This window comes from Platalea leucorodia (assembly GCF_965183815.1).
Source record: "Platalea leucorodia genome assembly, chromosome: 7".
In the NCBI taxonomy this organism is placed as follows: Eukaryota; Metazoa; Chordata; class Aves; order Pelecaniformes; family Threskiornithidae; genus Platalea; species Platalea leucorodia.
The window spans coordinates 73,381,518-73,409,225 of NC_138829.1; the positions used below are offsets into that span (position 1 = coordinate 73,381,518).

The following is a 27,708-nucleotide window of genomic DNA, read 5'->3' on the forward strand; positions in this document are numbered from 1 at the left end:
GCCACAGACGCTTCGGGGTGTCCTGCTCCCGCATGGACTCATCCACAGGTGACAGTCCCTGCGTCTCGAGTTCCCACTGGAGTCCCAGCCCGTCCAGTACAGCAGCACAGACACCGTGGCTATGCCCTGGCCATCTGCCAGCCCAGGCGCATCGCCACGGCTGTTATCACAATGTTCCCAGGCACAGCAGAGTGAGATGATAAGCAGCACAGCAGTCCAGCAAGCAGCGAAAGCAAAAAGCGGCCACTAATGAGCATTGGACTCTAATACACAGTGAGGCAAGCAAGCCCCGTGGCAAGCACAGAAGCCTGCCGACTAACAGCTAGACAGCAGTAACGGCTATAAATTCAATCTAGCACATTTCAGTCAAATCTGTCGTTATCTCAAACCCTTCGAGCCCCACGCTGGGCGCCAAGAAGGACTGGCGTGGGTTAACCACGCCGGCAGCTCAGCCCCAGCCAGCCGCTCGCTCGCTCCCCTGCGCCGGGATGGGGCAGCGAATCGGGAGGGTAAAAGTGAGGCACTCGTGGGCTGAGGCAAAGACAGGGTCACAGGTAAAGCCAAAGCTGCGCAGGCAAGCAGGGCAAGGCGAGGAATTCGCCGCTTCCCAAGGGCAGGCAGGCGCTCGGCCATCCCCAGGGAAGCGGGGCTGCGTCGCGCCGGATGGCTGCTGGGGAAGCCAGGCGCCATCGCTCCCAACGTCCCCCGGTTTCACACGCCGCGCGTGACGTCGTGCAGCGTGGGACACCCCTGAGGTCACCGGGGTCATTGGGGCCAGCGGGGCCCCCCGTGCCCCCCCGGCCCCCCGTGCCCCCCGGGCCCCCGGCCCCCCGGGCCCCCGTCCGCTCGCTGGCTGGCGGGGGGCGGACGAGGCCCCGACGCCCCGCCATCGCCGCTTGCCGGTTGCCGGCGCCGCTCCCAGCTCGCACCCACGCCGCAGCCCCCTGCCCGCTCCCCCGGAGCGAATCGAGCCCGTCCCGCCCAAAGCCGGCCCCGGGGCAGCGGCGGGGGGTCCCTCCCCGGCGAGGGGGTGCCCGGCCCCGCCCCGTCCCGTCCCATCCTCGGTCTCGGGTAAACGAAACCGCCGCCGGCCGCCCGCCCGCCCCGGCGCCGCCCCGCCGCAGCCCCGGCCCCGGCCCGAGCCCGCGAGCATGGAGCGGCCGCTGGGCCAGCGGCTGCCGCCCTACGAGCCGCTGCCCGAGGGGCTGGACATGGAGCGGCTGCCGCCGAGCGCCGTCGTGTCGGTGGAGCCGCCGCCGCCGCCGCCGCCGCCCCGCGACCACCTGGCCTGGTCCCTCTGCACCGCGCTCTACGCCAACGTCTGCTGCCTGGGCTTCATGGCGCTCGTCTTCTCCGTCAAGGTGCGGGGGGCGGCGGGGGGCGGCGGCGGGGGCGGCCCCCGGGACCCCACTGAGACCCCCCCCCCGACGTGCCCCATGGGCCCCACGGAGCCCCCATGGAGCCCACAGAGTCCCCGACCTCATGGAGCCCCCAAAGGCAGGGAGCCCTGTGGACCTCACTGAGCCCCCGACCCCAGGGTGCCCCATGGACCCCACTGAGCCCCCAAAGGCAGGGAGCTCTGTGGACCCCACCCCGGGGTGCCCCAGGGACCCCACGGAGCCCTCATGGACCCCACTGAGCCCCCAACCTCGGGGTGCCCCATGGACCCCACTGAGCCCCCATGGAGCCCACAGAGACGCCCCAGCCCAGGGAGACCCATGGACCCCCCTGAGCCCCAACCCTGGGGTGCCCAAAGCACCCCCCCAGAGCCCCACAGACCCCCCAGAGCCCCAAGCCCAGGTAGCACCATGGACCCCCCAGAGCCCCCAACCCAAGGGTGCCCCATGGACCCCGCAAAGCCCCCGCTCCATGCACCCCTGCGCCCCCCGAGCCCTGGCCCTGGCTGGAAGCTCTGCAGAAGGCAGGGGCTGGGGCGGGGGGGCGGCTGGCACCCCAGGGTGCTCCTGCTGTTACGGGGGGAGCTCAGCCCAGCGCGGCAGCTCGGGCTTGCGCAGCCCTGCCAGCACCCCTCCCACCCGGCTGCAGCCCGGAGCCCCCCGGGCGTCCCCCTCCGCTGGCTCCCCAACCCCACTGACTCCCCTCTGCCTCTCCCCAGTCCAGGGACCGCAAAGTCCTCGGCGACTACAGCGGGGCGCTCAGCTACGGCTCCACCGCCAAGTACCTGAACATCACCGCCCTGCTGCTCAACATCTTCCTCGTCATCCTCATCATCGCCCTGATCGCCAGCGGCACCATCGCCGCGGTGAACCTCTTCCACAGCCAGCAGGAGCCTCACTCCTTCCTCGGCCCCACTTAGCCCTTCCCGGGCTCCACAGGCAGAGCATCCCCCCTCACGTCTGCTAGGAGCCCCCGCCACCCCTCGGAGCGGGGGGATGTCCTCCATGCGCCCCCCCCGGAGCCCGCTGGGGTCCCGTCCCGCTTTCCTCGCTGCTCAAAGCCCCTATGGAGCCCTCTCTGATGGCCGCCCTCGTTGGCCTGCCTGGAGGTGCCTGAAACACCTCTCCTCTGGCAGGAGCTGAGCACCCAAAAACTGGCTGTAGCAAAGGGAAAGAGCGTGCTTTTCTGCTTGCCGCTTCGCTCTGATTTTGTAGCCTCAAGTGCCTCTAAGAATAATCCTAAGGAGAAGCACCTGGTTCAGAGAAAACCTGGTTCAAATAAAGGTTTCTTTCACTTTTGCCCCCAGCTCAGTTTCGTTTTGGCAGGGGGTGATTCGGGTCCCCCCCCAGCTTGGCTGCCTGGGAAACGGTGCCCGCCCTCGGGACGTACCTGCAGAGGGAAATTGTCCCGGGGCACGGAGCATCGCAGAGGTGATGCTCAAGGATGCGCCAGGCTCGGTGAACCCGGGTACTCGTGGGGAAGAGGCACCCATACGGGATGCAAAGCAGTTGTAAGGCTCACCCTGAGGATGCGGGTAGCACCTCATCTTCGCCGGAGTGTCACCAGGAGCACCCCGATCCTCGCCGACCCTCGGGAGGGGGGTAGGAGCTTGATTTGGGGGGGAGGCTGTGCAAAGGGCTTGAGCACGATGAGCTCAAGCATGACTCCCCGCAGCCATGCGCGGGGCGGCGGAAGCCGGGAGAGGCTTCCAGAGGGAAAGGGAAGCTGGGGGCGGTGTGGCTCCATCCCAACTCGCCTGGCTGCAGGAGAGAGCCGTACAACTCAGCCCGGAGGGCTGGGGCGGCGCTGGGACCGCCGGGTGATGGGGATGCCCGCCAGGCAGGGCTGCTTTTGGGGCAAAGCGAGACGGCGACCCCTCTCTCCTCCCCTCCTGAGCTTTTCCAGCATCAAGCCTTAGGCGAGCCGCCCCCGCCGCCTCGATGTAAGGCGGGCTGGGAAGCGGGCAGCAATCCTCGCGCCTCCAGGGCTGCCGGCACATGGCACTCGGCTGCCCGCCTTTGGCAGTGTCCGAAGTGACCCGGGCAAGACCCCGCGAAAAATCCTGGCTGAGGTCCATCTGGCAGAGCTTCAACTATGCGGTTGGCCTGGCTTCCCCTTTCCCCAGCCCGCTGGAAGCCTTCGCGCTCCTCACCCTCAGCAGGCTCAGGTCCTCGGGGCTGGGGCCCCGAGAGGATGGGAAAAAAAGCCTTTTTTTTTTATTCCTCTTCCCAGGAACATAAGGCTCCTGCCAAGAAGCTGCGCTTATGACTAAGATGTCAGAAATCCCGCCCGCAAAACACAACGGTTATTTGTTGCAGGATCCCTGGCACCAGCCTCCCAGTGAATCACATATTCCTCTGCTGCTTCCCGTAAGAGCAAACAAGCACGTGCTCCCGGTTGCAAACAGGGCTGCCCACCTGGCTCGGCGGCCACCGACATGCCCGCCAGCAGCACGACTCTATCCCAGCCGACACCCGCGCAGGGGGGCTTTGAAAACGGGGAGAGCAAAGTCCTTTTTCTGGGGTAAATGGACTGGATCTGGCGGCTGCCGCCCCGCCGTGGGGAGGAGCAGGGCAGCGGTGCTCGGAGGAGGAGAACAGCCTGTTCGTGCTCTCACGGAAATTGCTTCAGGCTTTTGGCAAGCAGCCACCGAGCCCTTGAACCTTCCGGCCACGCTGCCAGAAGCGAGCGCCGAACAAGCGGCGGGACCCGCGCCAGCCCTCGGTGAGCCGTCTAACCCAGCGAGCCGCTCTCAACCCAGCCAAACAAGCCTCCCGCAAGCCTCAGGGTCCCGCATTCGCCTCGCAGACCCTTCCCTCCAGGCGCGCAAAAGCCACCCGCTGCCCTGGCGTTTCGCTTTCCTGCACCCTCCCTCCGGCACGTGCCCCAAAAGCCGTCACCCACCGCGTCCCCCTAACTCTGCCCGGCCCCGCTCATGAGCATCCCCGGGGACCGAACCAGCTCCCCAGGGGCCGGGGGCGTGCGGGGACCGGGGCCGGGCAGAGGCACCCGGCCGGCAGCAGCAATGTGGGTTGAACTTTCGTCTCTCTGCTTTCTAGTATCTCGTTTGTTCCGGTGCACGGGCAAATAAACTAAGAAGCTGGAAACACGGGCAGGGAGGTGGGAATTTCGGTGGGTGGTTGGTGCTGAGCTCAGGTGGGTGAGACACCAGCTGTAACCCCGCTTGTGCCGGGGGTGGTGGGAAACGGGATCCCTAAACGGACACTCGGAAACGACGGACAAGGAACAACCTGGCTGCACTTGATCCTTGCGGCTGCCGGTTGCCCCAGGCCAGCATCCCAACACCGCGGGTCCCCTCGCCTCCGCACGAGCTGGAGAAGCAGGCGGTGCCCCATGGAGGGGCCCCAGCACCCCAAAACGGGGAACGCCCCGCAAGCAGCTTTTTCCGCAGTGCCACACATCGGGCGTTGGGGCTGGACTGCGAACGCTCCCCTGAAATCCCCGGCGAGCCCTCCTCCATCCCCCCCTTGCCCATCCCTGCCAGCCTCCCCGCTTCCCGCAGCAGTTCCTTAATTGTCACCACGACCTGACAACCTCGGTAACCTCAAGGCACGGCCCCGTGCCAACAGAGAAATAGCTGAGGAAAAGAAAAGAAAACCGGTCTTTGGCTTCCTGCGGGTGCCGGGCAAGTGGCGCCAGGGGCCAGGACTTTCAGATCTACACCCAAATTAGCAGGGTGGCCAGAAAACCCGCGCCGCAGCGAGCGCAGGTGATGAACGCTTTTGCCCTCCTCCTGGCACAAACCCTCCCCTCTTCCTGAGCGGGGAAAAACCCATTTCTCAAAAAAGGTATCAGGGCTATGTTTCACTTGTCAGCCTCTCGGCCTCCGGGAGCTGGCCACCAAGCAGGACGGATGCTGATGTTTCCAAAACCCACATAGTTTGTAGCTCCGTGCCTTGCTGGTTTTTTGATTCAGATGATTTTTACCTCCCTGCTGCTTTCTTGATGCTTTCTTCTTTTTTTTTCTACCCCTCAACCTTCTTTTGGCAGCCACAAGACCTCTTCACGGCTGCAAGACCTCATCAGGGATGGCGAAACCAAAGGGAGGAGAAACCCCTCGGAACCCAACATGCAAACCCAGCGGTTGGGTGGCCCCCGCCGCTGCTGCTGGCTTTGGCCTCCGCAGATGGGGATCAAGCCCTCGGCACTGGTTTGCAGCTGGGGAGGGGGTTTCGGGGGGCTGGTGGCTGCCCCTCCACCAGTGGCGTGTCCCTGCTGTCCTCCCGTGCCACATGTCCCCACTGTGACTGAGTAACCTGACTTGCCCAGGGCAGAAATCGCTTATCAGTGTGAGAGGGCAAAAAGCAAAGAGGAATAGGCAAGGCATCGGCCCCGTGGCATCGCCCGACCCGCAGGGACCCCTGTCCACCTGCTCCCCAGACCATGCCAGGGGCTATGGCTCTCCCCTCCGCCTGGCCCTAAGCCCTGAGCCCGCCCAGGGAGCCCACCCCACCCCACGGCCCGTCCCCGAGAGCGCCGCTGTGCCCGCCCCGGTGCCCTGCGTGATGTCAGGCGGGGTGGCCCCACCCTGGCAAACCCTTCTCCTCGCCTGTGGCTAGCCCAGGCACCTGTGCCTCTGCTCCTCGACAGCGCCGGGCTGCCATGGAGAACTTCCCCCGCGCCGTCAGCATCAACATGCAGCCCTACGGCCAGAACGGGGCAGGTTCCCCAGCCACCGCCTTCGGTTCCACCATCACCTCTTTTGTTCAGCCGGAGCCCGTCCCCACCCCCCGGGACTTTGTGCTCTGGTCCTTCTTCAATGCTATGTTCTGCAACCCCCTCTGCCTGGGCTTCATCGCACTCGTCTTCTCCATCAAGGTGAGGGGAAAGTCACTCCCATCCCACCACCCCCTGCCCGGCTCGGGGGTCCTGCCTGCTGCCTGCCCCCATGCCAGGGCTCCCTAATCCCATCTCTTCCTGTCCCATCTTGTCCCACCCTGCCCCAAATCACCCCGTCCCCACCTCGCTCCCCATCCTTCCCCCCGCTCCCTCCTGCCGCATCCAGCCCCACCACGCCACTCCGCACCCAACGTCCCCGGCAAAGCTACCGTTCGAGAGCGGCCCGTCCTCCTTTGGTGCTTTGGGAAAGGGGGACCCAGGCAGCATGGCGGGTCCAGCTCTGCTCCCGCAGACTCGAGCGAGGCCCAAACCGTCTCCCGCCGGGGGGATAAGGCAGGCAGCCGGCTCCCGGCTCCCTTCTGTGGCGCTCCCGAAACCACCATGAGGCTCTGCCCCTACCTGAGATAAGAAATGGCTGCTCCCTGCGCACTTTCTCCTTTATTACCTTGAAAGCGAATCATTTTAAATGGGCGACCTGATAACCATAGAGTGGTGCGCGTCAGTATCTGCCGGCACCGCGGAAGCGCCGTGTGGGCGCTGCCGTGTGGGCGCTCCCAACCGGAGCCCCTCTTCTGCCCGGCTCTCCCCCTCCTGCCCCTGCCCCCCAAGAGGACTGCGCCGCGCGTTGCCAAGCGTAATGGCTTTTAATAAGCCATTAAGAAAGCACTTCCAGGCTGCCGCGAGCTCCCTTTCCCCCGCGTCGGGGTGGGTTTCTTGAGGTTGTGGCAGAGCCCAGTGGATCCCGGTGCCAGGCTTCGGCCAGGCCAGCTGCTCGGTGGCGCGGGAGACCGGGATGTCCCCTCAGCCCATCGCCATCGCCACCACCGCCTCTGGCTCGTGCTGTTTCACTGCCCATCTCCCTCTCCCAATCCACAGGCCAGAGATAGGAAAATTGCCCGGGATCCGGGAGCTGCCGACAGCTACGGGAGGACAGCCAAGCATCTGAACATCGCGGCGTGCTGCCTGGGCATCGTGGGTACCATCATCTGTATCGTGCTGCTGGCTCTGTACTACAACAGCTTTCAGGCGGGCAGCCGCCGCTAACCCCATCCCACCGAGGAGCAGCAGCACCGGGGCCTCCTTTTTTCCTTCCCCTCCGCCCCGCTCATCCGAAACCCACCCGCCTCGCCCGTGGGGGAGCCGTGCGGCCCCCGTGGCACCTTCCTCCCCACTGCCACTGGGCAAGGGGGTGTCCTCAGGCACCCTCCTGGCGCACCCTGACTGAGACAACGCTCTTCAGCACGAGCCCATGGGGTGAGCTCACAGCAAATAAAGCTCCTTCCCCGCCCTTCTCCTTGGAAATGTCATGCTTTCGGGTTTTGGGAGGCGTTATTCCCCCCAGGCATCCCCACCTCGGGGGGCCGGGGCTACCCCGTAACTCCGCGGAGCGGGGAGGCAGGGCTGGGGGAGGAAGAGCAGCAGGAAAGGGGCTTGGAAAGGAGTGCCGTGTTGGTGCTGTTAGTTAAATATAAACACACGCGTCCTCCCTGGGCTTCTGGGGCACCGAGAGATGCCGCACATGCCTCCGGGACCGATCTCTGTGCTTCCTCCTGCCCGCGTTATCTTCCACCCCAGGCGGCGATGGCCGCGGCGGGGAGGGGGCCGCCGGGCTCCGCTGCCGAGGCAGCCGGGGCGCGGCGGGGGAGCTGGGGGTCCCGCCGCTCCCTGCGCCGCCCGCCCCTCATCTCGGCGCCCTGAAACCGTCCGCCGAGCCCACGCCCGTCCCTGCCCCACCTCGGTGCCATCTCCCCACCCCTCGCTGCCAGGGGAGGGGCTCTCCGAAGGGGAGATTTGGCTTGTGAGCCCCCGAGGTCCCCGGTGTCCCCTCTGAGCCCCGAAGCTGCCCCACACCCGCCGGGGGGTACGGGGACGCGGGTGGCCGTGCCGCGGGTGGCGGTGCCGCCCGCCGAGGAGGGGCCGAGCCCCGGGGGCCGGGGGGGCCGGGGGGTGTGGGGGGGCCGGGGGAGCCGGGGGTGTGGGGGGCCCGGGGGGAGCCGGAGGGGTCGGGGGGGGGTGGGGGGGCCGGGGGGAGCCGGGGGACCAGGGGGGCCGGAGGAGCCGGGGGGCGTGGGGGGGCCGGGCCCGTCGGGCCGCTCCGCCCGCGCTGGGGGCCCGGGCGGGCGCTGAGGGCGGTGCGGGGCCGCCTTCGCCTCCCCGCCGCTCCGGCCCCTCGGCTCCCGGCTCGGCGCGGCCATGAAGCCCCGGCAGGCGGAGGCGGCCAGCCCGCTGCCGGCCCCCGGGCGAGGGGCGACCCCCGCCGCCGGCCCCGACGGGCAGCCCCGGGACTACGTGGTCTGGTCCCTCCTCAACGTCCTGGTGGGCTACGGGATCGCCTACCTGGGCTGCCTCTGCCTCCCCGCGCTCGTCTTCTCCATCAAGGTGAGAGCGGGGCCGGGCCGGGGACCCCCACCCGCCGCCCCCGCTCCACTGGCCCAGCCCTGCCGGGACCCCCGCCCAGCCCGCCCCCCAGCCAGCTCCTCCCGGGACCCCCCGAGCCAGCCCAGCCTGGTCCCCGGAGCCAACCCAGCCCGGGACCCCCCCGACCCCACCTCTGCACTGAGACCCCCCCTCCGATGCCGGCCCCCCCGCCCCAGCCCTCTCCGACACCGCCCCGGGCCCCTCCGATCCCCCACCCCCGCCCCAGACCCCCCTCCCATCCCGGGACCCCCAGACCCGGTCTCCCATCCCAGCACCCCCCGATGCCACCCTGCCCTGGGACCCCCCGGTCCGGTCCCCCGCCGAGCCTGCCCGCCCCGAGAGCCGGGACTGCGGGCGGGGGGGACGGGCAGTGCCCCCGTCCCGGGGCGATACCGCGTCCCTGAGGTCCCAGCACCGCGTCCCTGAGGACCCAGCACCACCTTGCGGCCACCCCCGGGCCGGGCCGCGCCCCCCGGCGGGTCCCCCCCTGCTGCCCGCCCCCCATTTGCCCCCACAGGCCCGCGACTGCAAGGTGCTGGGGGACCTGGAGGGTGCCCGGCAGCACGGTGCCCGTGCCAGGGTGTGGAACATCGTCTGCTCCGTGCTGCTGGTCCTCACCGTGGTGGCCATCGTCACCGCCATCGTCGCCAACATCATCTTCACCTGACCGCCGCGCGGCCACCGACCTGCTTGCTGCCACCCCGTGGGGTGCTTCTCCTCCCCGCTCCTCCTCCTCCTCTCCAGATGTCCCCGTGTCCCCACTTTGGGCACACGGCACGGGGGAAAGAGAGCGACGCCCTGTCCCCTTGCTGCCTGCACCCCTGGGTGTCCCGGCACGGCCATCGCATGGAAGGGGATGGGTGGGACGGGCTTTTCTTCTTCGCTTGTGCGCCTCGGCAGGGAGCCGCTGGGCTTTTTGGTGTTTAACCGAGCTGTTAGCAGGTCACTGTTGCCACAAATAAAGCTCGTCCTGCCAAAGCCCCTCGCTGTCGCCTTACTCACAGTGGGGAAGGAGAAGAGGGTCCTCGCGCGTCTTCAGGACAGCCGCCTCCTCCTCCCGCTGCCGGCTCCACAGCTCTGCCTCCATCCCCACCGCAGTGCAGAGCGCTTCCAGCCCAGAACCCAGATAAGTTTCTTCCTAAAAGTTTAGACATAACAGAAGAAGGAAAGAAAAAAAACCCCATGTTTTTCTGGCCACACGCACCCCATCCCACCACACAGCCCCGTCCCCTCCCACTTCCAGGGAGCCCCATAGAAGTAGCTTTTCCACATTTTGGTATTAAGTTCCCATTTAATGCACCCGGCGGCCCAAACGTGCTGCGAACGAGGGGTCTTCCCAGCCAAGACCACCTGGAGGGATTGGGCTGCAGGTACTGGTGCGGGCTGGCGCAGCGAGAGACCCTGGCACTGAGGGTCTGTCTCCTGTCGGCCCCTCGGGGCAGCGGTCACCTGGCTTCAAAGTCATCCCGTGGCTCCATCCCGACAGTTCTCCCGCCGCGCTCGGCCTCTCCCTCCGTCACGCTGGAGCCGTCTGTGCTCCTCATCGCAGGAGGAAGGCTGGGTATAAAAAGCCCGTAGGCTCGCAAAACCAAGTTTGTTTCTCCTAGCTCCCAGCCAAGCATGTCTGATAACCACAGCCCGGGAGGGCTGTAATTTCTCGGGTTTATATATAGAGGAGACGAGGCCGTACCGTGGACAAGGACTATATAAAGGGGCTGCCCTGCCCCGCTCCCCCAGCCAGGCTGGTGGAGCAGGAGAGCCGCGGGGTGCCCCTCTCCGTGGCCATGGACACCTCCTACCCGCGGGAGGACTACCTGCCCGCGCCGGCCCACAAGCGGGAGCCGTCTCCCACCAGCGGCGCCTCCCCGCTGCCCCGCGACCACCTCGTCTGGTCCATCTTCAACACCATCTACATGAACTTCTGCTGCCTCGGCTTCGTGGCGCTCGCCTTCTCCGTCAAGGTATGGGCGCCGAGTGGGGACGGGAGACTGAACGTTTGGGGTCAGCCGGCAGCCCTCCCCGCGCTGATGCCGAGGGACGGGCTGCGAGGAGACACGGAGCACCTGAAATAACTGCCTGGGAGGGCCGGGGTGGGGGACAAGAGCCCAACACCCCCCGGAGGCTGCTTGCAGGTGACACCACCACCTGGTAAAGCCCCCACGCTTTTCCTGCCACCTATTAACAAGGCTGTGAGACCCCCTCGATCACCACAGCCTCCTGCCACCGCCGGAGGGGACATTCCTAGATGATGTCCCCAGCCCCTCCACCTGCCCTCTGGCAGGAGCAGCTCCAGCTGGACTGGGCCAGGAGAGACGGCGGAAAGCGAGGGCTGGAGCCAGCGAGGCTCCGAAAGAAGCGAGAGAGAAGCAGAAGGGAAAATCCCAGCAGCAAAGGCAGCGGGGCTGGGGGAGCAGGAGCGTGCGGAGCTGGCGGGCAGGGAGGGATGGAGGGATGGATGGCCACCCTCTTGGCTGGCAGGGAGCTGGCTGGTGGCGTGGCACTGCCCCGAGGGCTAAATTGTGGGCTGCGAGGGTGCCGAAGCCACGTAGCCAGGCTGGGAGGAGGCACGGGGAGGGAGCCGCGGGCAGCCCGGGCACTGCCACCCCATCTCTCGGCTGTTGCAGGCGCGGGACCGGAAAGTGGCCGGGGACGTGGAGGCCGCTCGGCGCTTCAGCTCCAAGGCCAGGTGCTACAACACCCTGGCCACGGCAGGGAGCGTGGTGCTGCCGCTGCTGCTCGCCGCCCTGGTCATCACGGGTGTCGTCCACCTCTCCAAGCTCGCCCAGGAGTCCGTCGGCTTCTTCACCTACCAGTTCAGCGGGAGCGATGACGAGGACAAGTGACCGGTGGGCGAAGGGCTTGTAGAAACTCCTTCGCATTGCTGGTGGCCCCCCCAGAAAGACCACTGGTCCAGCATAACCCAGCCACCACCCATCTCCGCCACCCGGGGCCACGTCCGCAAGCTTTCACGCCGACCAGGCAGCGCGTGGCCGGGGGGACGCAGCCCCACCGGCCTCTCCCACACCGCTGCGTCTCCCCTCACCCTCCCCTGCCCGCTCCAGCACCCCAGCCCCGTGGTGACGGACCCCGGCTCCCGGCCACGCTCCTTGGGGCAGCTTGATCACTTTTGTTTACCCTGTTTTTTTAACTCCCTTTGTCCCGTGTGGAGCACAGCATCCCTCCAGCCTCGGTGATTACTATTTAAAGCATTAAACTGTTTCACACACTGCGAGTCTTCTGCGTGCCTGTGTGTAGTGCAGGGGGGTGCTAAAGGGACAATATAAACACAGCTTTTTTGCTCTGATCGTGCTCCCTGCAGCCAGAAGTTATAATCTCTCTGACCCTCAGAGCCACCCAGCCTAAACCAGCCACAGGCCATCGGGGCCCCACCTGCGACTGAGGAGGGGAAAGAAGCAGAGAAGTTTCTTGGCCCCATGGGGAGAGGCTCAAGCAGATGAGATGTCGTCCCCTCCAAGGGCAGCCGAGACTTGCAAACTCATTGCAGTAAAGCAGACGTCCCCCAGCAGGTCCCCAGCCAGGGACAGAGGGGATGAGCGCAGGATGCAACCCCCTGCTCTGTGCTGTCCCTCGCTATTGCCCTCCCCGGGAGAAAGCCGGCTCCTTTTGGAAACTGGACTAAAAGGATCCCTTTTTCGGGGGGAAACCCCCCTTTAGGGCCACCTGGGACCTGGCTCAGAGCTGGGCTTTAGCCCCAGCCCCATCAAAATCCAAACCCAAATGCAGCCCACGGGGCTGTTATGGGGGGCGAGGGGACGGAGGGGGCCGCTTGCCCTGCCCTGCTGCCGAGAGCTGCTGCTAATTAGGGGTTGGGTAACTTTTGAGGAGGCCTGAAGGAGAGCCAGCGTAATTATAAGGCGGGGGAGTCGCTTTGCCTCCTTCCCTAAGCGTTCCCACATGCTGCCTGCGGCAGGGAGCGGCCCCGGAGCTTTTTATAAACTCCGCGGGATTCAGCCACGGAATTGGTTTAGCGAGGGCAGACGGCGGTGGGGCAGGGAGTGCCTCCGCCAGCCCCTCGCTTTGACCCGCGTCTGCTCCAGCAAAGGCGCGGGGCTGGGGAAGGGGGCACCCAGACCACCCCCGGGAAGGGGGATGCAGGAGGGGGCGATGCTGCGAGGTGCACGGCTGGGTGCTGGGGGTATCAAGCCCCCCCTTTGCAGGCGTACATGGCCACAGCCCTCCCCATCCTCTCCCGCCGGGCTTTCTCGGACACTGAAAATGCCTTCAGCAAACACACAGCAGGTCTTTGCTCGCCCTGAAGCTAGTTGGCTGGAGGAGGACTCTGCTCAGACCCGAGAAAAGCGCTGCACTTATCGTCATCAGGCATAATATTAACGATAACCGATGCCTGGGCTTCCTATAGCCCTTCAAACAGCAAGTTAGAAGGGCTTTAGCTCCAAAACTGCTTGAAAAGAGAGATGATAATGTAGATAAGGGGTTAAACACGATAGGGATGTTATTTGCCAAGTAACTCAAAAGAAAAGGAGCCATGCGCTGCCCAAACGGGGCTAAAACGCTTTTGGCTCTGTATTTTGTGACTAATATTAGTGCCAGAATAACGCTCAGCCCCAGCCTTCCTTCCGCCCGCCCCGCAGCGCTGCCCGCGGCCCCACGCTGCCTTGGCAGGGCTCCTCCTTAGGGGCTCAGCAGGATCTGGGGGCCCGGTCGCTCGCTGTATTGAAACCCCAGAGGCAGCCATGCGCTGCAGCCCAGGGATCCTCCGCTTTTTGGGCGCTGGCGGGCAGGGGTGACGTGGTGAAACAGTGGGGGCCGAGCCTCCACAGCCCCTTGAGCCCCCTGAGCAAGGCAGGCGGCTGGGAAAAGGCGAGGACCGAGCCCGGACGTGCTGGAGCAGCTGGGAGGCAGTACACGTACAGGCTGGACTAAATACAGATTTATCAGCCAGGGGCACCCTTATAAATGCAGAGGTTTAAAGCATAAACGAGTCATGGGTGTTTAGAAAACTCATTTAAAACAGTCCCTTTCAGGCTTGATGTTGTCTCCTCTGCTAAGTGAGAGATGTTGAAGGCAGGTGAGCGGGAGTTCACGGTCTCAGTGCCCCCCAGCTTAGATAAGGGAGCTCAGCATCGCTCGGGGAGCTGCTGCCACCCTAGCCATGGTGAGAGCTCCGAGCCCCCCACCCCTCCCCAGGGCCACAAAGAAAGACGGCACGCAGGGTCCCCCGGGGGCAAAGGGTGTATGGCACAGGCTGGGACCCCCGCCTTCCACCCCACCGTTACCTTCCCCCTCTGCCAGCATCTGCTCTTCAACTCTTCCGCTGCTTTGGTGGGTAAAACCCAGATCAACCAAGGTTTAAAACGCCTTGGTGGATGATCTCTGAATCCAGCCGGCCGCCGCGGCGAAAGAGACGCTCTGCCCTACAACAAAACCCAACCTGCGTGAGATATGGGAATGGCTTCTCCCCAGCTTGTCTCTGTTTTAGGCAACCGAGCCCTTTGTTTTAGGCGGTGACACCGTACCTTCACGCAGGGGGAACCGCTGCCCCGACCCCTCCAGCACAGCTTCCAGGGGAGATGCCGGGGGCGCCCGGGGAGGCTCGGTCACTTTGATCCTGATCTCTTCTTTGGTGATGGTGAACTTCAGTTTGTTGCCGAAGTAGGAGACACCGGTGACTTTCAACTTGTTGATGTCATCGGGAAGAACAGGGTCGAAGCGGAGGCTGGTCCTTGTGATCCTGGGAAGGCAGGAGCAGGTCAGCGGTGGGAGCAAAGGGTGGCCACAGGGCAAGGCAGCTTCGCAGGGCCGGCCGCCTCCCCAGACAGCACAGCCTCGCACATCCCAGAGGCCCCCCCGTCACTCCGTGCGTCTGCGGGCAGGAGGAGTCCTTGGTGTATCCCGAGGATCTCCCGGCAAATCCCGAACACACTGATGAAGCGTCTGGTGAAGATCTACTCGGGTCATGATTTCGCAGCCCAGCACCCTAAGGCATTCCTGGCCCTCTTTCAGTTCAGAAAAAAACATTTCTTTTTTTAAGGCAGCTCAGTTCCCCACTCATGTTCAGAGGGTGGCTTCATCAGCTGCTACGCTGGCAAAATTTCGGGAATACCCTGCTCTGAGATGGGGAAGGGAAGAGGGCACAGGAACGAGCAGCGGTGGCCACGGAGCCCAAGCAGGGATTGCCACTGAAGTCTGGTCACACGAACCTGCGGGCGCAGGCTCTGGGCCATGTGCTGGAACTGAGCTCCAGCCACGTGAGGAGCTCAGGAGATGGCTGTAGCTGGGATTTTTTAGGATGCAAGTTCAGCTTCAGCCGAAGTACCTAGCAGCAAGTATCCGTTCTCATCTGCCGTTGCTCTGAAAGCTACACGACAGCGGTGAGGAGACGGGAGCTCACCTCACGCCTGGTGGAGATGCCCCTGGAAGTGCTGCTCTGCTCAATTAAATGGCAAGACACGCCTGACTGCTAGCCCTGCCCCGCTCCTCTGTAATTTGCCATCTCACAAAGATGTGTCCGCACAGCTCGGTTTTTACTTTCCCTCCGGGTGAGTCAGCAAGGTGACGTTCAGAAACCCGCATCAGCTCCCACTCCTGCCGGTTTGAAGGGCTTTAAACTCAGCACTATATGTGCTCCTTCACCAAAAGATAAAAATCAAGCAAACGGCTTGAGTCCTTTCTCCAAGCCCTTACCCCAAGTCAGACGGAGCCCATTTGTGTGTTTTGGCTTTGGATGAGAAAAAACAATGGTCACTGTTACCTGCTACTCAAATCTTGACATGTGAGAGCTCTTAACCATCATCTCCAGTCTGTTGAGAGGGCTCAATGGACTGGAGAGGACTCAAGAGAGGCTCAAGAGACCGGAGAGCCTCAGCGGCAGGCCAGCGCACCAGCCAAGGTCCGTGGTTTACAACGGGCAAGGCAAGAGCGCAGGCTTGAGGGCTGCATGAATGTCATCTCAACATCTGTGGAAGGTTGGCTGGAGCCCCAAAGCCTGTGGCTTGAGCCTGTGCCGAGAGGGGCCCAACCTGACACACACAGCATCTGAAGACCTTCGAGCCGCGCAAAAGCTGAGATTACGGTTTTCAGCTGGGAATACGGTAGCTCACACCCAGCTCCACCAAGAAACTGGTGGGTTTCTCAGCAGCTTCTGGCCACACACACAGAGTAAAAACACATAGTTAGTGCTAGAAGGTTTCGCTGAAAATCAAAAGGCTTGTCAGTTTGATCCGTCCTCAGTCAAACTAAGAGACTCACTCAAGAGACTGTTGCTTCAGGGTTGAAACCACCCGCCTGCTTTGGGTATGAGACACAGCTTTGAAGTTATATGAACAGCTTAATGTTTTTTTCTAAGATATTTTAATGCTGTGGCGATGCCAGCTGAGCACTTTCCTCCACAGAGGCTTGCAGAGCCACACGTGTGCAGATGGCAGAGTGCTTGAGTCGGGCTGCAGAAGGTCCTTCCACACCGCATCCAAAGGAGATAGGATGATGTTATAGCTAAGCCAGAGGACGGACTTAGGGAATGACATTTAGTTGCGCATTTGGGAAGCTAACTCATCAAGTGACCCAGAGAGAGGCTCTTACCCATTCCAAATCTGTTTCCAGTCTTTAAAGCGGGAACAGGCCTACGGCAGCTCAGTGTGGTGGTGGAGGACCGGGCTCTCCATTTACAAAGGTCCCCTTAGAAAGGCCACAGTGTACAAGGTATAATAAGAAGCAGTCTCGTATTTGCCTGCAAGGTGGTTGTATGGACTTTCGCTTCCATTAGTTAACCAAAAGGCCAGTGTAATCGGTGGATCGTAGTGTTTAAGCTTCATCCACAGTTAGTGAAGAAACCAAAGCTGCAGCCACCTACGGAGCAGGCAGGTCTGGATGTGTTTCGGATAGGCAGATGTCAAAATGATCCGGGCTAGCCGCAATCCTGAGATCACACAGAGGCGGCCCTCTTCACTGAGGGTGGCAACTAGTGTTGGAGAGCTCAGTGCTGGCTTAGCTTTGACTCCTTTTGAAGTCAGTGGCTTTCAACACTGATGTAGCTGGAGGAGAAATGGACCAAAGCTTATCATTTCTGGTAACTCCACCCTGCTCTCCGCCAGCAACTAACTGTCCCCAGTATCCACAGTTCATCTGGGATCGTTAATGTTCCTATTTCTTCGTTACCTGCTGGGAGCTTTGGAGGATATTCTGGATGCTGCAAGTTCCTTTCTTTTTCATGAGCAAAAACGCATCGCTCCAGCTAAACAGGAAGGTTTCAAGTGACATGCAGTTCCTTAGAAATGAAATGCAACGTGACATAGGTCTCACCTGAACCCTGTGTAGCCAAAGAGGACAGCTTGCAAGAATCCGCCCATCCCCGTCAAGAAGTTCACAGCTCCTGACCCATCCGAGTTCTCCACCCAGACCTGCTCCAGCAAGAGAAAGAAATGACTCAGCAGTCGCACTGGGACTCTTCATACAGTGTCATGGATTTGAATATGCTTATCATCGTCACTGTCACATACGTGGGGTGTTGCAGTGACCGTGCCCTGCTGCCATCCTGGCGTGAGGCGGTGGGTGGGCTCTGACGCATCTCTCAACACCACCGTCTCCATTCCCTTTCCCATCCCCGGCAGGCAGAAGGAAGCCTGGGGCGAGCACGATACCGCCCCATGGCTTTGTATTGCCTGGTAGGAAGCAGGTGCCTCCTTACTGCTCTTTGGAAGCACGCAGAGAAGAGACAGAGCGTGCAGCCACCCGGCTCAATGCAACAATAACCGAGTGACCACACGCGCCGTCGGCACAGGCTCCAGCCCAAGCGGTGCCTCTCAGCGTGATGTGAGCACTTAGGGGCAAGCAAGAGAAACGAGAGGCGTTTGTCACGGGGAAGCACCCACCCACGCCACGCGGCTGACCTTGAAGGGCTCCGTGATGTTGCTGAAACACTTGTTCAGTTGGCTCTGGGCTCTCTGCGCCTCCTTGAGCTCCAGCCAGCCCACTGCAAACATGCTCTGCAGGAGAGAAAAACGGCCTTTCACCGGCTGCTGCCTCCCCCAGGGGTGGCAATACCGCAAAAGCTTCTGGTGGCACCGCGGCTGGCCTCCCTCTGACCCGGAGCAGGCATCTGCAGCGCACATCTCTACCTCTGCACTGTCCACAGCCCCTTAGAGCTGAAAGCAGGTCTGACAGATCGTGCCCGCTGACGGGGCCGGCAGCGACTAACTCGGCTGGAAACGGCCACCTCGTGGGTGAATCCCGCCGCGGGCTTCGCCCCTCTCCTTACCCAGGTCATGGCTGGCCCATCCAGCTCGGTGACGGGTTCGTACATCTCCAGGTCGTTTCTCCGGACTTCAGCGCTCATGGGGTGCATCAGCGGGAATCCAAGCAAGACAACGTCAGCTTGCTTCACAGGCTCCCCTGGGGACAGGAGCCGGTCAGACCACGGATGCCAGCTGGGAGTACCTGGCAGACTGATTGTCTATTTACTCGTACGAGGAACAAACCTGACTCACACGGAATCATAATAAGTTTATGACAGAATCATAATAAGTTTATGACAGAATCATAATAAGTTTATGAACAACAAACGCCACATCAACAGGGGCAAGGCTGCGGAGCTGCAGGGAGGGCAGCTCATTGCTGCCTGGCTAAAGGCAGACCAGAAGAGCAGCTTACGGTCTGTGCTCGGTGCTGTCTTTGCTGGAAGCTGTGTCAAGGCAGGACGCTGGCACAGCCTTAAGGTGACGGCACCCAGGCTGGTGTCACCTAAACTTCAGGTGCAAAGGAACAGCTCCCACGACCCCGTGCACCCGGATTACCCTGCCCATAACTGTGAGAAAAGGGGCACTAAACCGGGCATGCCTTTCCACTGGAACCGGCCCCTTCACTGCCAGAGGGCCAGGGGCTGCCGAAGGGGCAATGCACAGCACTTGACCTTGGAAAGATAGCCCTAACTGTCAGCAGTGGGTTCGTACCAACCATGTCACCCCCAGCCCAGTACTAAAAGTCTCCTCCTAATCTCTGTGTTCCCAAATTCCCTAATTTTATGAGCCCACTAGTGAGAAACGATCCGCCAAGAGGCAGAAAAAACATCTACAAGCCGGGCTCTCCACACTGGCAACCCAAATGCTGCACTTGGAGAGCAACGCTAGAGATTTTTATTTCGGCCAGCCATTCAGCCGCCGTTCCCGCGTTTGAACCAGCCAGAGCCCCGCGTCTCGCAGGCTTACAAAGCAAGAGCAGTGGCCAACTCAAAGGTCTGCTGCCGCCCCTTCGCTCACCTGGGCTGTAACCATCGTACTCGGGATGATATTTCTTCTCTGCATCAAAGGGCACTTTGACTTTCTTGGCACAGTCCACCCACTCCTCTGGCACAGGGATCAAGAAGTCCCGAGCAACATCAGCTGCAAAATTTAAGCTGAGAAGAAGTGAGGAACAATGCTTTATGTCAGGCATGGGTGCCTGTGACCCCCTCGGAGAGGGGAAGAGAAGAAAGGGAACAGAAAGTACTAATTGAACCATAACTGCAAAGAAACAGCTTCTCCGAAAGAACACGGGTCAAAGCTTAAGCTTGAGAAAACAGCTTTTATCGCTGGACTTGGGAGTCCGTTCCACTAGCTTTAGATGTCTGCAGCTGGCAATTGTATAGACATCTCGTAAAACGCAGGGACAGAAACCCTCCTGTGAAGTGAAATGCCTCTCAATCTCATGTGGACACCTGAAGCAGGTCGGATGAACCCCCACGGGACCACCTGCTTCCTTCTGCTGCCTGCAAGGGCAGGCAAAGGAGACCAGCTCGGACAGAGGGATGCGAAGAGAGGCAAGGTGTGTCCCACGCGGGAGCCCTGCTGCCTCCTGCCCCTGCCAGATTGCTAGGCAGAAAAGAAGAGATGGGCCAGGCTTCAAGAAGGCATGCGCGTTACCTGCGCTGGGCCACGGCGTTGGTGTAAACAGAGTTATCAACCCGGTAATGATACTCGTCTGGAGGCATGACACCTGGAGGAAGAGGAAGGGGACACTTCGCACCGCAGCAGACCCGAGGTTTGGCATGGCTTTGTGCCCCTCCTCGGGGAAGGGGACCCCTCCCATGGCAGCGATGCCCGCCTGCGCGGCGAGGTGTCGCCTCTCTGCTCCCGGCAGGGTCCCACAGCGATCTCGGTGCAACACTCAATGGAGGAGAACTAAGCGGTGCTTGTTGCAAAAGAGAGACAACCTGGCTTACAGCTTCGGCTGATGGGCAGCAGATACCTCAGCCTGAGGGCACCCCCCTCGCTTCACAGGCAAGGTGACCTTCAAGTCATTCAATCAAGCCAATCAAGTCATTAAACCTTACCCTAGCTACAAGCTCAGCTCCTCCCTTTGCTGCTGCTTTCGTGCAGATTGTCCCCAGGAGGAGAGACAGCCACTTCCCAAGAGAAATGTGAAAACAGACATTTAAATATGTGACTCCTTTGGGGGCACTGGGGCTGTCTCCAAAGATCCTTGCACCAAGAGCCAGCCTGCAGCAACCCCAGGGGCTCTTCTAGCTCCGATCACCCCAGTCATCGGGACTCCTTGGCTCTAATCCAGCCTTCTCCTCCAGACCCTCCTCCCACAAACACCTCTCCTTCTCTTCTCGTTTTCTCCCCCAGCGTCCCCTTTCAGAAGCAGCCCATCAGTGGTAGCTTGCACTCGTTAACATAACGTGCTTCAGCAGGATTGCTGCCTGCCGAGAGCCGCTTTGCCCTGCCAGACATATCAGCAGCTGTACTTGTTCAGCACCAACAGCACCAGACATCCTTCAAGGGATTAAACTGCAGACACCTGGGGGATTTAAACCCAGGTCTCTTAGAAAAGATAAGTCCTTCTTCTCTAAAGCCTTTGCACTGTTTCCTAAGTGCCACCAGTCGCAACAGCAGATCTGAAGGCACCCATGCTTGTGGCATCGGCTTGTACCACCGTGGAGGGAGACATTCAGAGGTGCCCTATGAGTGGCGAGGGGCTGAGAGAAAAAACAACCGACACTGTGGCGTTGGAAGAGAGCTGAGCATCTCGTCCCGTGTTCACGCAGACACAAACATTATCTGTGAGATATTCCAGAGGGCAGGAGACCGAAGAGCCTGCGCACTCCCATCCACGTCTGGCTGGAGGGGCTCCGAGCCTCTGCTCACAAACCCCTTCCCTACAAACAGGTCTGGCAGTTGCAGAAGTACCTTTGATGTGGTAGCATTGCTCCTCCTCGCTCCACACCATCCTGCTGCACCAGTACTGAGCCACGGCACCCACCAGCTTCCAGCCTCCATCCTCCCTGAACAGCTTCTGGTCCTGGAGGGAGCCAAAGCCAGAGAGAAACAGGGACTTGAGGAAGCCTCAACCAGATCCGAACTCAGCAAGAGGACAGAAGCTTTAAGGAGACGGATGGAGCAGGAGAAAAGGTCAGAAAACTGGCCTGGATTGAGCCAACAGGACGCTGAGCTGCCCACAAGGAGCGAGGACAGAGGAGGCAGGGCTGAAGAAGGCACCCCGGGGTGCTACCGGCAATTCTGACGGGAGCAGACAACAGCAGAGTTTCTCTTGGAAGAGACAGTGACAGTCACCAGATGCCCTGCAGGCCTTGCCACCGGGCCATCCAGGTGGCACGCGTTCCCTTTACCTGCGTGGTACGATAATACTGCTCAAAGGCCATCAGAACGTCCCCAGTGACGTGGATTTCTTGGGCTCCATAGATCTCCTCAGGGCAAACTTCCCGGCCAGTGGCTGCGCTCTCCCATGGGAACTTAGCACCCTGCCAGGAGAAGACATCCCCGAGGCTGCTGAGCACAACATCTCGAGATGCTCTCCCCAGTCCACCACCTGCAGGCAATGCCCTGCTCACAGCCCCTGGCTAAAACCAGAGCCAGAGAGGAAGGGCAACACCGCGCTGCCCTCCTGGGTGACGGTGGCTGGGCTGCATTGCCCTCCGCCCAACATCTCTGTCCCCACCTTGTAGCCTTGCTCCTGCGCGTTGCGCAAGGCTCCTTCCAGCGTGCGAATCCGGTACTCCAGGATGGCTCGGGCAGCTTCAGGATAAAACAGCAGAATGTTTGGGAACATCCAGGTGTCCTGGAAACATCCAAGCAAGGCAAGATGGTGGGATTGGCTGGTGGGGCACCCAAATGCTCACACCAGTTTCACCCTTCGAGTCTGCCCCCATCCCAAACGCTCTGACCATGATTTTGCTACTACTTAAAGGTGCTGTCCCTTGGGCTCATTAAAAGGGATAAATCCACAAGGGACCATTCCTGCCCATGCCTGCTATTCTCTGGTATCTCACTAGGATGATCGCAGCAGGACCTCCCATCACGCAGGAGAAGGGAGGCAGGAGTCCTCCAAAGCCAGAGGCTATGGAGAGGGTCAAAACCACACGCGTCACCAGGAAGAAAGGACTCATGGTCCACAGGACTGAGAAGCCCTTGCTCACTGAAAGCCCAGGCTGGGTTTAGCACAGGAGCCTCGACACCATCCAGCAGCGTCTCCTGCTCACGCCACGCGATCGTTATCCAGCTGCAGAGCTGTGCACCCGTTTGGCACGGCTGCTCCGAGAGCAGATCTAAGCCCCTGGCTGGGGCAAAGCCACCCAGCCCAGCTGGGTACACACCAAACCTACGTTTAAAAGCTGAATGTGCCCATCACAGAAAACACGTCTGCTTTTTCAGTAGTTCAGGCAAACTAGGGCTCGCCGATGTCACTGAAGGTGGGAGGAGAAGGGCAGGTTTCAACTCGCTTCACTTTAAACAGCAGAAGTTGGCGGCCGTGCTCTAAGCTAGTCACTGAAGCTCCCTTGGGTGAGCAACCTGAACTCTCCTAGCCCCAGACCTCAGCCTGGGGAAGGGGGCTGCCCTGCGGCGGGGTCTCTCCTGGCCCCTCGCCCCCACTGGCTACGCAGCAGCCCCAGGCATCTAGCTTCGATTTAGGCAATTTGCTTCTGAGTTAGAGGACAACCCAGAGGAGTTACCCCAGGGACCAAGCTGGGTCTGGGTAGCTGTCACGAAAGGAGTAGGAGGATGCTTTCCCCCCAAGAGGCTGGTGCCAAGGTACCCCCACCTGGGGGTAAGGAGGCCCCCCAGCAGCCTCCTGCTGAGTCTCCTCCGTCCCAGGGGCTGTGCAAAGCCCCCGGGTTACCAGCTAGCGTGGCCTCCACCCACCTGGTCCCAGAAGACGTGTCCCCAATAGCACTCGCCCTGAGTGCCGTTGGACAAGCCGCCAGGGCTGATGCCATGGAAGAGGAAGCCCAGGTTCCCGGGGGGCGGGAGGGCGCTCAGCAGGTAGTAGAGACACCCGTAGAGGGCCTGCCTCAACGGCAGAGGTCCGTCCAGGTCTATGCAGCAGCCTCGCCACAGCGTGGCCCACGCGTGGACGTGGGAGGAGTGCAGGGAGCCAGCAGCAATGAGGGCCAGCCCTTCGCTGTAGCTCCTCTTCGCCTCCTCTTCGCTCTCGGCCACGGCCGTCAGGAACTCCCAGGATCGCTCCGGCTCCTCCCCGCGCAACGTCAAGGCTTCCGGCACGGGAGTCCAGAGCATGTGAACTGTGGGACGGGGTCCCCCCTCCACCTCGGGAACCAGCGTCCTCCCGTAGACGTAGCTGCAGGAGAGGGCAAGCGACGGGGAAAGGGAGAGCGGAGCAGGTGGGACTCTGGGCACGTCCACCCAGGCAGAGGGGACCTCCCCAGCCGCTGAGCATCAGGCTCCCGTTCCCACCTAGGATGGAAGCCCCCTCGTCCCCACGCTTCAGCTCAGCTGCCGTCCCACCCCCAAAGCGCGGGAGACTGAAATTCCTTACAACTGGTCCCCAGTCCCAGCAAGCCATGTTTAGAGGTCATCTCCTCCAAACTCCCTGTCTTCCCCAAACTCATTTCTTTGCAATCACATCTTGTCCCTGGGGCCTTCGTTGCTCTTTTACATGTCAGTATAAGTAATAATTCTGGAGTTACAACGAATAAAAATGTTTCTATACTTAATTTTGGGTTTTTTTTTTAATATACCTGCCAAGAAGAAGCAGGTTTGCACAAGCCTCCACGCTACTTACCATTTCAGTCTAGCTCTAGCCTTACTTTTGCAGTTTCCTAACGGTGAGCAGGGCAACGTGCAACAGCCCGCGAAGGATGTACTCAGGGCAAGGTCCCCCCGTGATCGAAACTCACTGTGCTCCCTGGAAGTCTGGCCCCGGGGTCAGGTCCAAGTCCTGGCTCTTTGGCACGAAAGGAGTCTGGAGCTGGACCGCGATGGGTTGGGTGGTGTGAGCTGATCGTCGGATGGAGATGCTGAAGGCCATCAAGTGGACAAGGGAATGGTGAGCGTAGATCTGATGGGTGGCTTTAAAATCAGTTGAGCGAAGCACATGGCTGAAGGTTCCTGTAACCACAGCGAGAGCCATCAGCCTTTTGAACCATCAGCTCCTGATGTTCTGCCCCGGACTCCCACTTCTGCCCTATCTACTGGTTCCTACTGGCAAAGGAACTGCCTTTCCCAGGTCCAGATCCAAACACAGCTTTTGTCTGGCCAACACTGTTAACACTGACTCTGGCCAAGCCACCGAGAAATGATTTGTGCTATAAAATATTTTACCAGGCTTCATGATTAAACACCGTTTGCCGAGCCTGGCTCCAGCAGGGACTGAGATACAGCCTGAAAATCGCTCTTATTCTCACAAGAAAGGGGAATTTTCCGCTTGCTCCAACATGGCTTCAGAAGAGCACCCCCCCGCAGGTGAACGGAGAATGGGGAGAAGACAGACGTGACCTTGTGGAAGAGGCAGCACAGGCAAAGAGACTCTCGACTTCTAGAAGAGGGTCACCAGCAGTTAGAGGGAAAGAGCGATGGGTGCCCAAGGCAGGGATCTGAAAGGAGGCAGCAGGACAGGGAGATCCCTGCCCGTGCTCTGCTCTTTACCCGTCCGGGTGTTCAAGGTGAAGGTCTCAGCCAGGCTGTCTGCACCGGGCACCGTCATCCTAACGTTGACGGGGCTGGGGATGTCGGCACGGTGCGTGTCTCCCACCGCCCCGTTGTACACGCCGTTGACGTGGAGGATGTCCCGGTACACGCGGGTGCCCAGGTAAGCATTAGTCACCGTAGCCAGCAGCCGCGGGTCCGAGGGCAGAGAAGCGGAGGTGAACACGGCAGGGTCCTCTTTGCCATCAGCCATTTTTACCAACCGGAGCTGCAGAACAACAACAGAGTCAGGTACAAGGGTTGAACGGACAGACTCGGGGCAGGCTGAGCGCGGCCGTGTAGGACGCCAGCCAAAAGCAGGGGCTGCAAGCTGCTTCTCTCTCTGCAGCCTTCTGGTAAGACCCCGGTCAGCGGCAAGGCCGGCTGCTCACCTGCCCCATGGCGTTCCTAGGGTCTCCGTTTCTTTCGGTCTCCCTTCTGATCACCACCAGCGCCTCTACCAGCAGTTTCCCTCCATCCCAGCTTTCCTCCCAGCGCCTGGGGCAGCTCTCCTCCGCCCGGGCTCATCTCCCCCTTTGCAGCTTCCCTCGCTCCCTCTCGGCTCCAGCCGCCTCCCAGCCAAGCGAGGCAGCTCCTCCGGCTCACCCAAGCCGCACCGACCCATCGCCTTTCTCACGTCTCCGATTCCCCCCCCTTTCTCTGCTGCCGCCCTCTCTGTGGCAGGATCTCACCAGTTTCTCCCAGTACAAGCCAGCCACCTTCCTCTTCTTTCCTCCTCTTCCTCCCAACGCTGTTCCGTGACACTATTAAATACCCTTCTGCGGCCCCGGTGCCTCCCCATCTCCCAGCTCACTGGACCCCTGTGCTCCCCCTCGCTCCTGCATCTCTAGCTCAGCTTCAGTTACTGGCTTGCTGGGGTAGTAGCTTTTTATTTCATTGATATATACAAATACATAGAGAGATATTTATATAGAATGTATATATAAAAATATATTAAAGATATATACACAGACAGACACATATAAACAGCACCTTACAAAAGGGAGCTGTGGCTGGCGCCTGACAGTGCTAAGCACTAGAATGATAGAGAAACGATAAAGCCAGGCACTGGAAAGGCAGCTGGGGCGGCCCGAGAGCAGCGGGAGCCCACCCAGCCAGGCCGGCAGTCCCCAAAATCCCTCCCCGACAGCGGCTGGCTGCTGGCAGCTCTCGGCAAGGGCTCGGCTTCCGCACGCCCGGCAGCGCCCAAGGTTGAATTGTGAGAAAAATCCTCCTCCTGCCTTCAGGGAAGTTAAAAAACAAAACAAAAGCAAAAGGGGTGCGGAAAGCGAGGAGGTTAGGTCTTGCCTTTGGTCCGGGGCTGAGCGTGAGCTCTGGCCGCGCAGGCGGAGGCGGCTGCCGCGGGGCACCCGTGCGGGAGGCAGGACGGAAGTTACCCAGCTGGGGAAGGAAGGAAACCACTTTTTTTCCCCCTTCTTAAAAAAAAAATAATAATAAAAAAATAAATAAACCTTGACATGCAGGTGTTTGCCCAGATGAGCTCATTGCCTACAGCAGGGAGCGCGGAGATCCCAGGGCTGCCCTGTTCTCCGGGGAAGGAGGAACTGAGAGAGAAAAACCACTCGCCGCTGATTTATCGTCTAAAAGCTGCCTGAGAAACGCAGCCACGGCCTGGGTGGAGAGCTGCGGCTGCGCCCCGGCCGGCGCGCGGGGGAGCGGCACGCACGCCTCCGCAGCAGGAGCTACGTGCGATAACCGCCTTTGTCCCCAGCCGCGCTCTAACCCCTTCCCTCGCCCGCTTTCGGAGGGAGCGGATGCGGGCCTCAGCTTTGGCGCGCTTTTCCCGGCTTCCTCCCCGTGAGCCCGCTGCCCGCACCGCAGCGCGCTTTTCCGGGCGCAGCACCGGTGCCGGCGAGCATCCCGCCCCGACCTCCGCGCCGCAGGGGCACCGCTGGCACCCAGCCCCGCTTCTCCCAGCCCCTGACATCTCCCACCGCTTCTAAAGCCCGGTTACAGACAGAGCCGCGCTTTACCAAGCTGCCCCAGCTCACCTGCCGTGACACAGGGACGTGCCCGCCCTTCCCGGGCTGAGCTCCGCCGTGCACCAGGGCTGCACCGCCTTGGCCGCGGCACCCGGCCCCAGCCAGCTCTCCGCCCCGGCGTGCCCGCGCCCCGGCTCTCGCCTCGCTGCAACGCGGTTCTCCGCAGACATCCGTCACCGAGCGCGACCGGTGCGAGTCCCCGAGGCAGCTGGCAGTCACGGTGCTGGGCGCGTGTCCTCCGACCGCGGCAAAGGCTCAAGCTATCCTCTTCCCTGCGGACCTTTTCTGGAGCTGGCAGAGCTCCGGCTGCCTTGTGTCGCAGGCGAGCCAAAAAGCAGCTCCCATTACTGTTGAACGCAACAGCCCAAATCCACCCCACGCCCTGCCATGCCCTTCAGCAACGGGCGCGACGGCCTCTCCGTCGACACTCGCCCCCCATCAGACACGGCGAGTACGGGACAGCACGGCAGCATTGCCTTGCAAACCCAAGCTCGGGGAAGGGTGGGGGGAGCGAGGTATTGTGGATCTAAAGGAATATTCCCCCTGGATCCCAGACATGCCTCCAGCTCCCTTGGCAACACTCACTAGAAGATGGAGGCTCCCCGATCCACCTGCTACTCGATCCTACGTCTCCTCTGTCCCAAAGCCTTTCCTGCTCCCTTCCCCACGCTGTGACCATCTCCGGGCTCAGCCCAAGCGTGGGGCAGCCCCAGCTTTTGCTCGTCAGCCCTCACACTCCTGCAGCGGGAGCATCTTCGAGGTCCCCTGCTCAGCCCCCATCGAGCACAGCCCGTGTCCCGCAGGTGTCGGAGGGCCATCGCATCAGCGGTTCTCTGTCCTGCCCGTCCCTGTGCAGCACGTTTGGTCCTTGTAGAAACCAACCTCTCTTAGCAGGAGGATCTATGGTCCTGCCCTCGTGGAGCAGGGGAGACGCGGAGAGCACCGCAGCCAGATGCCGTGCCTCTCACCAACCTGCTGCCTCTGCCCTGCTGCTCAGAGGGGAGGATTACCTTATGGAACAACCCAGCGTTTACAGGATGGATACTACACATCTGTTCTCCTCTCCATAAATCCACGGAAAAGCCAACGTCCGACTCGAGCAAAGCTGCCACCAGCGTTAAGGAAGCAAAATG

At 61.4% G+C, this 27,708-nt stretch overlaps 5 protein-coding genes across 6 annotated transcripts; 4 read left to right on the plus strand and 1 right to left on the minus strand.

Annotated features, from left to right (window-relative positions):
- Positions 1–890: 890 nt before the first annotated feature.
- LOC309593511 (dispanin subfamily A member 2b-like) lies at positions 891–2,698 on the plus strand. The gene is made up of 2 exons (XM_082318189.1): positions 891–1,361; positions 2,117–2,698. The coding sequence occupies exons 1-2, from the start codon at positions 1,152–1,154 to the stop codon at positions 2,315–2,317; spliced, it is 411 nt and encodes a 136-aa protein (XP_082174315.1). The 5' UTR covers positions 891–1,151; the 3' UTR covers positions 2,318–2,698.
- A 3,323-nt stretch (positions 2,699–6,021) lies between these two features.
- Positions 6,022–7,790, plus strand: LOC309593513 (interferon-induced transmembrane protein 1-like; the record flags this gene model as incomplete). The annotated part of the gene is made up of 2 exons (XM_082318191.1): positions 6,022–6,237; positions 7,135–7,790. 2 exons carry the CDS (start codon positions 6,022–6,024, stop codon positions 7,300–7,302), a joined length of 384 nt encoding a protein of 127 aa, XP_082174317.1. The 3' UTR covers positions 7,303–7,790.
- A 584-nt stretch (positions 7,791–8,374) lies between these two features.
- On the plus strand, positions 8,375–9,648 carry LOC309593514 (dispanin subfamily A member 2b-like). The gene is made up of 2 exons (XM_082318192.1): positions 8,375–8,637; positions 9,194–9,648. Exons 1-2 carry the CDS (start codon positions 8,452–8,454, stop codon positions 9,341–9,343), a joined length of 336 nt encoding a protein of 111 aa, XP_082174318.1. The 5' UTR covers positions 8,375–8,451; the 3' UTR covers positions 9,344–9,648.
- A 157-nt stretch (positions 9,649–9,805) lies between these two features.
- On the plus strand, positions 9,806–11,908 carry LOC309593512 (interferon-induced transmembrane protein 5-like). Its single transcript, XM_082318190.1, has 2 exons — positions 9,806–10,637; positions 11,301–11,908. The coding sequence occupies exons 1-2, from the start codon at positions 10,461–10,463 to the stop codon at positions 11,517–11,519; spliced, it is 396 nt and encodes a 131-aa protein (XP_082174316.1). The 5' UTR covers positions 9,806–10,460; the 3' UTR covers positions 11,520–11,908.
- Positions 11,909–13,815: 1,907 nt separating this feature from the next.
- Positions 13,816–26,651, minus strand: PGGHG (protein-glucosylgalactosylhydroxylysine glucosidase). 2 transcript variants are annotated; one of them, XM_082318178.1, is made up of 14 exons: positions 26,585–26,651; positions 24,534–24,801; positions 23,786–23,996; positions 22,791–23,226; positions 21,589–21,708; positions 21,260–21,391; positions 20,820–20,931; positions 19,551–19,623; positions 18,909–19,045; positions 17,912–18,045; positions 17,544–17,639; positions 16,957–17,054; positions 14,175–14,389; positions 13,816–14,072 (listed from the first exon to the last, which is right to left on the minus strand). In XM_082318178.1, exons 2-14 carry the CDS (start codon positions 24,784–24,786, stop codon positions 14,008–14,010), a joined length of 2,082 nt encoding a protein of 693 aa, XP_082174304.1. In that variant the 5' UTR covers positions 24,787–24,801; positions 26,585–26,651; the 3' UTR covers positions 13,816–14,007. The 2 variants fall into 2 exon arrangements, with proteins under 2 accessions (XP_082174304.1, XP_082174305.1); XM_082318179.1 differs by lacking the exons at positions 24,534–24,801; positions 26,585–26,651 and adding an exon at positions 24,384–24,462.
- Between the last annotated feature and the right edge of the window lie 1,057 nt (positions 26,652–27,708).

What these genes read in the sequence shown, in the direction of transcription:
- LOC309593511 (XM_082318189.1), top strand. Translation starts at nt 1,152, where the DNA reads ATGGAGCGGCCGCTGGGCCAGCGGCTGCCGCCCTACGAGCCGCTGCCC. An exon ending in CGCTCGTCTTCTCCGTCAAG is followed by an intron (nt 1,362 to 2,116) that starts GTGCGGGGGGCG and finishes GCCTCTCCCCAG; the next exon opens with TCCAGGGACCGCAAAGTCCT.
- LOC309593514 (XM_082318192.1), top strand. Translation starts at nt 8,452, where the DNA reads ATGAAGCCCCGGCAGGCGGAGGCGGCCAGCCCGCTGCCGGCCCCCGGG. An exon ending in CGCTCGTCTTCTCCATCAAG is followed by an intron (nt 8,638 to 9,193) that starts GTGAGAGCGGGG and finishes TTGCCCCCACAG; the next exon opens with GCCCGCGACTGCAAGGTGCT.
- LOC309593512 (XM_082318190.1), top strand. Translation starts at nt 10,461, where the DNA reads ATGGACACCTCCTACCCGCGGGAGGACTACCTGCCCGCGCCGGCCCAC. An exon ending in CGCTCGCCTTCTCCGTCAAG is followed by an intron (nt 10,638 to 11,300) that starts GTATGGGCGCCG and finishes CGGCTGTTGCAG; the next exon opens with GCGCGGGACCGGAAAGTGGC.
- PGGHG (XM_082318178.1), bottom strand. Translation starts at nt 24,786, where the DNA reads ATGGCTGATGGCAAAGAGGACCCTGCCGTGTTCACCTCCGCTTCTCTG. An exon ending in CACCTTGAACACCCGGACGG is followed by an intron (nt 23,997 to 24,533) that starts GTAAAGAGCAGA and finishes CTGTGGTTACAG; the next exon opens with GAACCTTCAGCCATGTGCTT. An exon ending in GCAATGCTACCACATCAAAG is followed by an intron (nt 19,624 to 20,819) that starts GTACTTCTGCAA and finishes CTCTTCCTCCAG; the next exon opens with GTGTCATGCCTCCAGACGAG.